General features: G+C 38.3%; 1 protein-coding gene across 1 annotated transcript; it reads left to right on the top strand.

The window, feature by feature from the left end:
* Positions 1 to 1,785: 1,785 nt before the first annotated feature.
* tmc8 (transmembrane channel-like 8) lies at positions 1,786 to 12,593 on the top strand. The gene is made up of 16 exons (XM_005458511.4): positions 1,786 to 2,108; positions 2,891 to 3,140; positions 4,107 to 4,255; positions 4,339 to 4,470; positions 4,558 to 4,610; positions 4,699 to 4,838; positions 4,911 to 5,058; positions 5,637 to 5,801; positions 8,786 to 8,943; positions 9,024 to 9,099; positions 9,198 to 9,295; positions 9,430 to 9,616; positions 10,355 to 10,512; positions 10,669 to 10,812; positions 10,930 to 11,008; positions 11,340 to 12,593. The coding sequence occupies exons 1-16, from the start codon at positions 2,066 to 2,068 to the stop codon at positions 11,409 to 11,411; spliced, it is 2,052 nt and encodes a 683-aa protein (XP_005458568.1). The 5' UTR covers positions 1,786 to 2,065; the 3' UTR covers positions 11,412 to 12,593.
* The last annotated feature ends 198 nt before the right edge of the window (positions 12,594 to 12,791 follow it).

Raw genomic sequence — 12,791 nt, forward strand, 5'->3', positions numbered from 1 at the left:
TTTCTTTAGTGTTTTTTTTTTTCCTCTGATCATTTTCAACTCTTTCAACAATTTCTGCATATTTAGCCAGAGCAAATCTGCAGTGGCACAGCAGATAAATATCAGCCACTGAAATCAGTACATATCATCTTATTTTCATAATATGACATATATAAATATACATCATACGACTTCTTAACTTTTGACACAGATAACCAGAATATATGAATGTGCCTCCCTGTGAACATGCACAAATTGTTACTTGGCCTTCAAAGTATAAATACATACATTACTAGCCTAGCTGTGACTTAACAGCTATTGAAAGACTTTCTATTCTTACCCTTTTACTCACTCATACAAACATCTGTAAAAACTATTAATAACCTGCGTGAGGCTCTTTACTGAATGACGATTTTATTTTATGTCACTTGACACATAACTGGGTTTTAAGAAGATCACATATGTGGCATCTTGCTGCCACCGTGGACAAATCTGTGTATAGAAAGCAGTACATACATTTATTTGCAGACTCAGTTTACTAACAAACTACCAGCCCCCAGCTGTGGAGTCACTTGCACAGCTGTGTTTTTATTTTGCTGCAGAACTATAACCCATAAACTGTTTCCCCCTGGGTTTTTATGTGTGTACATTGGGTTGTTTTATCTTTTATTTCCTCCACTCTCTTTTGGTTTTCTGGTGGTTTTCCCAGCTGGCTTAGGCATGTCAAAGTAAAGCACACTAAGGGGAACTGGTTAATCTTCATTTAAAAGGTTCAGTTGCTAGGTCATACCTCAGTATTCTGCATACTACTTTTTTGTCATAATTTCATAGGATAGTTTAATTTGAACTCTATCATGATTTTTACATTTGATTTTCCTCTGAAAAGGTGATGCTCCTTCTTAATTTAATGAAAAAAGTAGCAATGGGCACATTTTAGTGTGCCATGTGTTAGTCCTAGGCAATATCTACATCCTAAAAGTGTGTACACTGCTCCTCTGATGCAATGGAGATAAATTATAAATCAGGATGTGCTTTAAGTACGAGTCTTGAAATTGTTATAATAACCCAGTAACACCACATAAAACTGAAAAGTGTGTCAGTACAAATGAAAATCGACTCTAAGTGTTACAGTCTCCACTGAACTGAAACCAGTGGTGTTGAAAGAGTGCATAAGAAATGACGCTCATGCTCATGTTTCGTTGTAAATGGTTTTGACTGGAAATTTCAGAAGACTTAGATGCGTGGTGAGTGGGTGTAAAGAGCCTCTTTGCTACGGCAATCAGATGCCTTAGAGCAAAGGGTGCAACACTTCCAAGTGCAGCTGATTAGTCAGTAAAGAACTGACTGAAAAAGGAAAATGATGACTGTTTACCCAATTATTTCGCTGATAGTTTAAAGATGTTGTGTAAACAAAGTCTAAAATTTAACCTAAAATAAATATTTGCTTCGCATTGCACTGTGGTGGATTCCACTGGCGCAATCAGCTGTAAACAGATCAAACTGTGTTAGAAATCATTAGAAAGTACTTAAAATTAGAAAATGTATGAATGTATTAGAAATATAATGAAATTGTGGATATCAACACATTAAACAACACCAAAAAGTTTTCTGTGGCACATGTCCTGTCTCAGGCCAAAACCTTTATCACGCCTGACAGTTAATAACCTTAAAAATTTCTCAACTTAGTGTCTGTCAGTCCAGTGAGATTGGGTGTATTTGTTGTAATCTTGGCATCAGACTAACGCCTGGGAGTGCATCCTGTCATGTGATTTCCTGAAGCTGTGACATTCGCTCTCAGTGTGAACAGATCTGACATGTTTCACCTGCAACAAAACAGTCAGCCATACACAGAGAGCTTGAGCAACAAACAAACTCCAGACCAGCCATTCAGAGGTCTTCATTTCAGCGTGACGATGTGTGTGATATTTTTAATGCAGATTGCGGAAGTAACTTCTCTCTTCACACAACTTTAAGTTGCATCTTGCACGGAGAAGCTTGTTGAAATGCTATCTAGATGAAGTAAGAAGTTTGGATACTTTTTATTTTTATATTTCATTTTTGATTAAAGAGGAAGTTCAAGGGGAAAATGGAGGCGCACGAAAGTGTCGACTTTATGAGGCTCATGTCAGGTAATGAAAAAAACAAATGTGCCTGTGTGAGTATGTGAGAAAATGCTGTGCTTGTTTAACATGGTGTCAGTACTCACAGTATGTACGAGTGTGTGACACTTAATGGCAAACTGACCATTTGTACTATGCTCGGTACACGGTACCTTGGCAGTTTACTGCAAGTTGATTGGTTGTCCTGATGGTTTTAATCTAACACAGGTCACATCCAACACTACAAAACTTGTTAAACATTATAAAGTTTTGACTTATTAAGATGTGTGCGTCCAAAAATAATTCAACTTCTTGATTCTTACCTCAAACACAGAAGTGACAGAGAAAAATAGTAAACTGTTCCAAGTTTGCAAAACAATAGGAGGTGCAAACTAAATAAATAAGTGATATGATTGTTGATTTATTATTATTATTATCTCACTGAAAAGTGAATACAGCGTATTTGTTTTTTACACTGCTGGCTGGAAAGATGAGACATTTGAAGACTTAACCTCTCTCAGATATCCAAGTTGCACAGATTGTGCAGAAACAATGTTTTCTTGATTCCTTTTAGTTACTTCATGTTTGTTTTATGGGATTTTTTGTGATAACAGGAACTTTGTGCACATATCGTGTTTTGCTATATTGAGTTGTTTGTATTATGTGCATTAGGATCTTCTACTGTGAGCTAAATATACCTTTGGTTACAAAGCAAGCAACTTAACTCTGAACAAGTACAGACAGAGCAAGCAACAGTACAGCAGCTTGTTTACAAACTTGTACTGTAATCTACTTTTCTGTGTTCATCCCAGAGGAAAGCACTGTGTCCACCCTGTCTTCAGACTCCTGTGAGTACTATCAGACTGAGATATTTGACCTGCTGCCCAGCATTCAAGCTTCCCGACCTGAGCAGAACAGACATGACTTTTCGGAAGAAACCAACCAGGGTGGCCGAGAGGCCAGGGAAAAGAGTGGCCAGCTGTCCAGAGGACCCAGAGACAAAACATCTATGCAGCCACTCAGAAACTTGGCCATGTGTATTCAGGGAAAGAGGGGTGCCAAGTGAGTAAATCTTTTTACAGACTTCCCAAATCTGCTTCTTTTTGAGCTACGTCTTACTTTGACAAGTATAAAATACCCATGCAGTTAACTTATTACTTAAATTGAATACTACTGATTTACTTAAAGAAACATATTACAGTTGCGTCTGTATGTCTTTGAGCAGTTGTTTCCACATTTTTTTCACTTAAGACCCAGTACAATTATGCTTATGATCCCGCACACCTGTAGGAAATATTTCATTGGCACCTACCAGGATTGTTTCCAGATTTTTTTCAAAGCTCAGAGGTGATCTTGGAAAAAACAGGGATCTGAAATCCTAACCGTCGGCTTGATTTTCAGGCTCATGCTCAGCCCAACTGTGCTCATGCTCATGCTCAGTTTTCAAGGTATTACACATGGCCCTGAAAACGCATTTGCACTGAATAGCTGTTTAGCAAATAAGCAAAACAAGTTCTTAGAACTTTTACCCAAGTAATCACTAAATTAAGTATTAGCACCAAGGAACAGCTTAAAGTAAAAACACATTACTGGATCATAATTATCATATGCTGGTGCTTGAGCTACAGTAGCAGTCCAGCAAATCCTCCTCTTTAATTTCTGTTTCAGCCATCTTAGCTGACTAAAACTTCTTAACACATTACAGCTGTGGTCGAGAAATGCCATTGTTAAACAGGTTTGAACCAAGCGACAGTTACAAGTGTTAACAGAAGTATTAAGACAACAAAAAAAGTGTTTGAAGTGAGCACTTTTTTTGTACAGACCTCAGTCATTTGCTGAGACACTTAACTGGTACTTGGTCAGAGGCTATGCATTAACTAATGTTGGATTTCTTTAAAACATAAAATGTCTGATAGCTTATATACATTTTTTTTAATTTTTGATTAAATATATCATGATTAACCTCTAAAACTGCCATGTTAAATTAAACAGGAGTTCATTAAATGTGATATTTATGCTATTTTTTAGGGAAAGGAGGAAGTTGGAAGTCAATGATATAAATTTTTGGGAGTCCTGGAGGAAAAGCCAGAGCACCAACAGGAAGAGGGTGAGGGAACAGATAAAAGAAGCTCTGTCTGGCCTGGTGCCATGGGAGCACACCCTCCGGACCATCGAAGGTGAGATAGATTTGTGGTGAATTAACTTAGTATGTGCTGTGACTGAACCACTCAATTATAACTCACCTAATTATTTGTTGCAGGCAAGTTTGGAGTTGGGGTGAAGTCCTATTTTGTTTTCCTCAGATATCTGATTTACTTGAACCTGCTACACTGCGTGCTTATCGGGGGTTTCATTGTGGGTCCATCGATATTTTATCGCAGTGACAAGTATGGTAAGTCAGCCGTGACAACAGATGGCAGCAAATTAACCACAACTAGGAGATGACATCTAAAAATAATTATTCTCTCTGATTTTACAGAACCGTTGTCATATAACGAAAATGACTCTGCTTTAAATTTCTTCTTGGGAACTGTAAGCTTTTGTGTTCTAATCTACGTGTAGTATTTATTAGCAATAGCCCCACATGTTTCCTATAATCTTTTCCTTGTCTTTTCTGCAGGGCTATGTGAATCGTTCCCTTGTCTTCTATGGCTTTTATACACGAGGATCCCTGGATTTAAAGTGTTTGAACACACCGTTGCTGTACCTTGCTGGAATCTTCTCAATCATATTTTTAAGTCTCATTCTGGTGGTCCGCAGGTAAGTGATCCACAACAATGCAACATAAGAGGTCAAAACGATGTTTTATTTACGTACATTCACCTGCAATAGAACAACAGTCGGCTACAAGCACACCTGGATGCTCGGGAAGCGTTACAGCATGAACGTGAGCTATAAGATCTTCTGTGGCTGGGACTTCACCATCCAGGATCCCACTGCTGCGGCTCTCAAACACGGCTTCATCAGAAATGACCTCAAGGTGAATGCCGAGGCAGTGACACCCTCATACAGGCTCGTAAATTAGCCAAACTGGTGGTGAAGTTTCTGAAAAGTTTGTGAAGTCATTAAGTCTAACTATGTTTTCATACATACACCTCAGAGAAGAATAAAACTAAATAAATATAATAGTAAGACCACCAGTGACCGCCCCCTCAGCCTCCTACTGGATGCACGTATTGTATCAATTTGAAAATCCTACGTGACTTCCTTCTTGACTTACCACATTCACAAGATTTTCACAAAACTTGACCTCTGACCTTGACCCTGAGGTTGAGATCACTGAGATCTGAACTCGTTAGTGGATGCACTTATGGTATGAATTTCAAAGCGCCTTGTTCTCAAGTTGTCGCATTCACAAACATCCATTAACACCCGTGGGGTAAAATCATGCGCAGCATGGTGGCGCAGTGGTTAGCACTCTCCAAAGGAAAGCTGCAGACAGTTTAGGTGCTCTGAATGGTCCATATGTGTTTACTGTACTTCTGAAGTTTTGCTGGAGTCTTCGGGTAGTGGTGTGGATCAGATATGGTCATCATAATAGTTTCTGCTCCTCTGCAGCTTTTCCTGGAGGAGCAGAGTTTCTCTTTAAGGGCAGCTCAAAGGACACTTAGAGAGAAGGTCCGTCTCTACCTGCTCAGAATCATCCTGAACCTGATTGCTATATCTCTGCTTGGTGGAGCCTTTTACCTCATCTACTTCGCCACACAAACATCTCTGAAAAAGGTAATGGTTTGATGCCAAGTATTGCCAAATAATGTGGTTTCCTCTTTAGCATCTATTATATTATTTGATTTTGCTCCCCACTTTAGAATTTCTATTCGCACTTTCAAAGTATTTCTGGTTTGCGCTTGTCTTTGTCTACTTCTGTTTTGTCTATGGTTTAGCCTCCCTGTTTTATCTTGTTGAGGACTCTCTCCAGGTACATTCAAATAATCCAAAAAAAATATCTATCTGCTTTTTTAAACATTTACATGACCTGTGCCACTTAGTCAATTCTGTTAACTGTTTTCATATATAGTTGGATAGCACATCACTATTATTGTGGGATGGCATGTGGGATGATCTCCTTTCATAAAGAGTGGCCTGGTGTTTCCTATGCTGCAGTAGTTAATAAAGGAATCAGTATCCTTGGTATTTGGAGAGTTCAAACAGCTCTTATTATGACGGCCACGCAGTTAATTTTGAGTCATCTCTCTAACCTTCCTATTTGATACTTTCTATTCACACATACTCTCTGTGTCTCTAGTTCCTATTTTCCCTCCTTAGAGCTTGTTTGCCCCATATTAATTTCCACATGTGTTCACTGTTTCCACCTTTGCCTAATCAGCCCTCTGTGCAGTCCCTTGCTAAATGTCAACTCTTTTTTTTTAAAGGCAAGCCGGCTTTCTGTGTCTCCGCTTTCTTTTTTTTAATAACAGCCATAAAAGTTTTGCCTTTTTGTTGTTGAATGTGCTTCCATGTCTTGAATTTGGGCCCTCTCTCCTTTAACGCCTAACAAATATGCTTTTTTAAAACAATACTTTTGTCTTTCTTGGTTTTCTCATTCCTAAATTAAATAAATATTTTTGCTTTTTTCAAGTATGTATTTGATGAATTTTCTTAATAGCTGATAATGTTTCTGTAACTCATTGGATATCAGGGAAAAGTTTACAGTGACAATTGCAAAAAAAACCCAAAACCCTATATTTTCAAGAATGGCTACATTTATTATTCATACATTTCAATGATCTATTTACAATAAAACACAATTATGCATCCATAAACAAAATGATGCTGAGGACGAAAAAAAAAAAATCCAAGACATTCTGAACAGAAGTCTGTGAGTTGGATGCCTCATTGCAGAGTTCCCATCAGAGCTGGTTTAGTGGTTGGCTCTGTCTGTGTTGATCTGGGAGTGTGTGGCGTTCAGCGTTTCAGATCTTCTCCTGGATAAAGGGGTGCTGCAGAGCCTGGTTGATACTGATACTAATGTTAATAGCTGATAAAGTTTTGCCTTTTTGTTGTTTAATGTGCTTTCATGTCTTGAATTTGGGCCCTCTCTCCTTTAACGCCTAACAAATATGCTTTTTTAAAACAATACTTTTGTCTTTTCCCATTTTTAAGTAAGATCATTGAAAAAGCAGTTTCTCAACAGCTCAACTACTTCTTAACACAGAATAACTGCTATGATGCCTTCCAGTCAGGTTTTAGACAGAACCACAGCACTGAAACCACTCTGACTAAAGTGTTTAATGACATATGTCTGAATACAGACAGTGGAAAAATGTCAGTCTTAGTTTTACTGGATCTCAGTGCAGCATTTGATACAGTTGACCACAACATATTACTCAAACGACTGGAGAACTGGGCAGGTCTTTCAGGAACTGTACTAAACTGGTTCAAAACATACTTAGAAAACAGGAAATACTTTGTATCAATAGGTAACTTCACATCTGAGCAGACAAGTATCACATGTGGAGTTCCCCAAGGTTCCATCTTGGGACCCCTTCTGTTTAACATTTACATGCTCCCACTGGCACAGATTATAAAGAACAACAAAATAAACTATCACAGCTCTGCAGATGACACACAAATATATATCACAATGTCACCAGGAGACCGAGGCCCTGTACAGGCTCTTGGTAAATGCATTGAGGAAATTAATGACTGCTTGTGCCACAATTTTCTCCAGCTAAACAAAAACAAAACTGAAGTAATAGTCTCTGGTGCAAAAGAAAAACGATTACAGGTCACCAGAGAACTTCAATCTATACACCTAAAAACCACAAACCAGGCGAGAAATTTGGGTGTAGTGATGGATGCAGACCTAAACTTAGAAAAACACATTAAGACATTAACAAAATCAGCTTACTATCACCTCAAGAATATTTCAAGGATAAAAGATCTGATGTCTCAACAGGACCTGGAAAAACTAGTCCATGCATTCATCTTTAGTAGGCTTGATTACTGTAACAGCATCTTTACAGGTCTACCTAAAAAAATCAGTCAGACAACTACAGCTCATTCAGAACTCTGCTGCTAGAGTCCTCACTAAGACCAAAAAAGTGGACCACATCAGTCCAGCTCTGAGGTCTTTACACTGGCTGCCTGTCCGTCAGAGGATAGACTTTAAAGTTCTGATGCTGGTCTATAAAGCTCTGAATGGTTTAGGACCAAAATACATCAGTGACCTCCTGACCCAGTATGAACCTTCCAGATCCCTCAGGTCATCTGGATCCGGTCTTTTATCAGTTCCCAGAGTCAAAACCAGACATGGAGAAGCTGCATTCAGCTTTTATGCTCCATATATCTGGAACAAACTCCCAGAAAGCCTCAGATCAGCTGAAACACTCAGTTTATTTAAATCCAGGTTGAAGACTCACCTGTTCTCAGCTGCATTTGAATAAAACACCAAATCCACACTTTTAAGCTTAAATTTCAAAACTTATATTTTAACTACTGATTTTATCTACTGTTCTGATTTTATCTACTGTTTGTTTGTTTGTTTGTTTTAATCAAATTTAAATCATGCTTTTTATTTGTTCTGTTTTTAATGTCTCTGTAAAGCACTTTGAATCACCTTGTTGTTGAATTGTGCTATATAAATAAACTTGCCTTGCCTTGCCTTTCTTGGTTTTCTCATTCCTAAATTAAATAAATATTTTTGCTTTTTTCAAGTATGTATTTGATGAATTTTCTTAATAGCTGATAATGTTTGTGTGTCTTAGGGCAACTCTCAACCCCACTGGTTGGTCAGTCTTCTCTTCCAGTATCTTCCTCCCATCACCATCACCTTTGTCAATCTAGTCCTGCCCCACATCTTCCGTAAGATCTCGTCTTTTGAAGACTACTCCTTCACCATGCAGGTGAATGTCACGCTTCTGAGGTAAGGTGAAAAGAGACATCAACTTTTACTCTACATACAGGCACACATGTATTTGTGTATTTACTGTTTCTTTTCTTCAGGAGCATCTTCTTAAAGCTGGCCTCCTTGGGGATCTATTTATTTTTTGTCTTCACAACAACAGAGCAAGATGCCAAGGTGGTACAGACTGAGCTTTAATGACACATCATCAAGGGTTTAAATTATTTTTTTGAATCCATTTTTAAAAAAATCATTGTGTCTCTTCACTGTTTCAGTGCAAGGAGAACCAGTTTGGTAGAGAGATGTACAAGCTGTCCATCTTCAACTTCCTCGCCACTTTCTTCAGTGTCTTTTTCTTTAACTACCCCAGGAAGTGGGTTTGATTGACATTAACAGTCTGTTTCTTTCTCAGTCATCTTTGTGGTTTGAATGGAAAGACCAACAATGTCTCTCCTTAGTAGATGGTAGGACAGATTCGATCTAAACCATCTCCCTTATCTTTAACAGGTTGGTACAAGAGACGTATCCAAGATCTTTGCTGGCCCGAATATCAGGGAAACAGCGCTTCCTGATACCATTCAATGTGCTGGACCTTGTTTACAGTCAGACTGTGTCCTGGGTGGGAGTCTATTACTGCCCTCTGCTGCCTGTTATAGGAATCGTTTCATTGGTTGTCACATTCTACGTTAAAAAGGTTAGATTATTATAAACTCTTTATATTTCTCACTTTATTTTTTTGTATCTTCAAATTGGTTAAATACAACTGTAAAAGAAAAAGCTGGAAAACAACTATCCCAGCTGTCTTGGGGCAAGAAGCAGGGTACACCCTGGACAGGTCGCCAGTCTGTCGCAGGGCTAACAAATAGACACAGGCAATTGATACAATTTAACACACATTTGGGAAGTTGTGACACAAAATGTTGCCCTTTCTTATAATAGTAAAGATCTGTAAAATAAATCCTTTCCAGATCAGATCCAAAGGTTAATCGCTTTCGGGTCCAAGCCCCACATCTGGTAAAGTTTTTATGCAAATCCACCCAGTGTTTTGAGTAACCCTACTAAAATAGCATCCTAAATCAGATTTTAAAAAATATTGTTAACAGATAGGCAAAAATCAAGATGATCTTTAAGCAAACAAGAAGCATCAAACAGGTCAGCAGGGGGGAAAAAGCTTGAAGGACATGGGTAAGATGTACTCAGGTGAGCTGACAGGGGAAATGCGGGCTGGTGATGTAGGTTTGGTAGACAGGTGAAAGACTGAGAACCTCCGGTGAGCTGAAATAAACAAAACAGTGTGGCAAATAAAATCTGAAGGAAAAACTGATTAATTTGGGGATAAAATAAGTGGAGTACATTAAGTAATGGCTATATAGAAGTCTGGTTTTAGTATAAAATGTGTTAAAACCTTTTTGCTGTGCCTTTGTGTCTTCAGTTCAGTGTCATGCGGTGTTGTGTGCCAGAGCAGCGGATGTTTCGAGGGTCCAGCTCTTCAGTTTTGTTCCATTTCATGTTGCTGCTTGGTCTCTTCATGTGTGCAGCGACACTGGGCTTCAACCACTATCCTCTACAAAGCACCGAGGGCAGAAACGCGTAAGGTTTTCACTCCAACTGCATCTAAAACCACCCGTCCTTCTTTCTTTTATTTTTAATTTGAAACCTTTTAGGATCAGAATTAAAGCTCATATTTATATTTTATCTTTATTTACTGCTCATTTCTCTCATTTGCATTACCTCTGCCATCCCAAGGTCCTCCTGCGGTCCATTTAGAAATGAACAAACAATGTTCAATGTGACTGGAGACTGTGTGAAAAGTCTCCCCAGCCCAGCTCAGACCACTATCCGCTATCTGACTTCTGAGGCCTTCGCCCTACCACTAATACTAGCAGAGATGTAAGTATGCAAATAACTCCGCACCCAATACAAATATCAAACCTGTATTTGTAGTGTTCACCTTTACCAGCTCCCTCCTTTAAGATTGTTTCAACACTTTTCATTTTGTCTCCTCAGCATATTCTTAACCTCTTATGTGTCTCGGAGACGAGCCAATCAGAGGGCCATTGAGAGACTGAAAGACATGCTAGTTATGGTAAGCATGTGTCCAAAATCCTTCCACTCCCTCCACCATATTGGCTGGCAAGTGGAAGCTGGTATGCTTCAGGCTAGTTACTTTAAAGCTCCTAAATAAGTAAATGGTTTAAGAGCCATAACTTAATTTTAGTGGTCACTGGAACAAAAGAAACTACATCTACATATATCTACAACTACATAAAATCTTTTCTACTGCACATGTGCAAAGTTACATGACAATATGGCTCATTACTGGCTAGGTCGAGAGCATCAAAGGCTCCTGAACGACTGCCACTCAAGCATTTCTTTAAAAATGTTTAAAAATTTGCATGTATGTGTTTCCCCCACAGAGCAGCTCTGATAAGCGTTTCCTGGTGAAGCAGCACGCCACGATGCTGCGACAGCGAAATAAGCAACACTGAGCTCTTTCTGCGGTCATCGAAGAAGACGTCACACGCAGTCACTAAAAACATCCCATCTATGCTTTTAAAAAGTGGCTTTGGTCTCGACAGACTTCCTCTTAAAACTAAAATACGGTTCTGGCAGCTGACAGGTGGCCGAAATGAAAAATGAAAGTGCAGGCTAACTCTTGCTTTATAAAAGATAAGAGCCACAAATATAATCTTTTCCCCCTTTTTCCTTTTTATATTGTAAATACTTTAACTATAAAAACCTTCCTCCTTTTAATGGCAACAACTTTATTTCTATAACACATTTCATTACATATAAACTCAATGGGCTTAACACATAAAAACACAAAAATGTGTGTGGGTTTGTTGCCTTGAGGCAGGGAAGACAGCCAAACAAAACAACAGCACTTGTCTATTAATACAGATGTTTCCTGAGTCTGGATTACAGTGGTAGCGCGCACGAATGTTAGCTACAATACTAGGCATGTTATGTTACTAACTTGTTGCTGTTTTATCTGTTAATCTGTTAAAGATCTCAAGTTTAATTCCAGGAGGAGACAAACCCAGCCTCAGGTGGTCACGAGGTAATGCCGGTCCCAAACCTGGATCAGTGGGAGGGTTGCCAAATTATTTACTTGGGTAAAAAAAGGGAGCAGCTGAAAGTACCTGAGTGACACAAGTTGGTTTATTGAGTATCACTGTGTTAGTACAGACGGGAGTAAAGCCCTTTAAAACAAGAAGCACTCTCAGAGCACAAACTTCCACCGAGGCGTCTCACTCTCTGGGCAGTATTTACTTTTATAGGAATAGTATTGTATTTTGTATATTGTCCATCCTGTTTTCTTTGTTCTTTTTAAACATACTTCAAGAAGTTTGTTGTGCAGTAAAAACAAGTACAAAGTGTGGACTTTTGTTATTTCCCCGTTAATCTACTTTCCATAATTTTGTGTATACTTATTTTTTTATTTATGTATATGGTACATGTGTCGTGCTCATTTTGCAGTTATTAAAATTCACTTACATTTTTGGCAAAAATATCAAGTGAAAAAAGTTTTTGAGGACAAGTTTGTTTTCCAAAAAAATATTCCTATTGGGGAACACTGTACACGTCAAAGTGTTATGTATTTAAACTGTTAAAACCTGTTACTGTACATAATAACATCATAATAAAATAAATAAACTATATTCACAGAGCATCCTATATGAACATGTTCTTATCAGTTTGAACACTTGATGTCATTTTAAATAATTCTATATAGGATTATTATCACTTTGACCTTCAGATCAATCTACTGAAGGAGAGGTCAGAGGTCAAATGTAACATGGTGTTTTAAACCATTATATGGTACTTGCTATATGCTGACAATGCACATCACACTCATAAGAATCATA

Source organism: Oreochromis niloticus, linkage group LG6 (genome assembly GCF_001858045.2).
Source record: "Oreochromis niloticus isolate F11D_XX linkage group LG6, O_niloticus_UMD_NMBU, whole genome shotgun sequence".
Taxonomy (NCBI): domain Eukaryota; kingdom Metazoa; phylum Chordata; class Actinopteri; order Cichliformes; family Cichlidae; genus Oreochromis; species Oreochromis niloticus.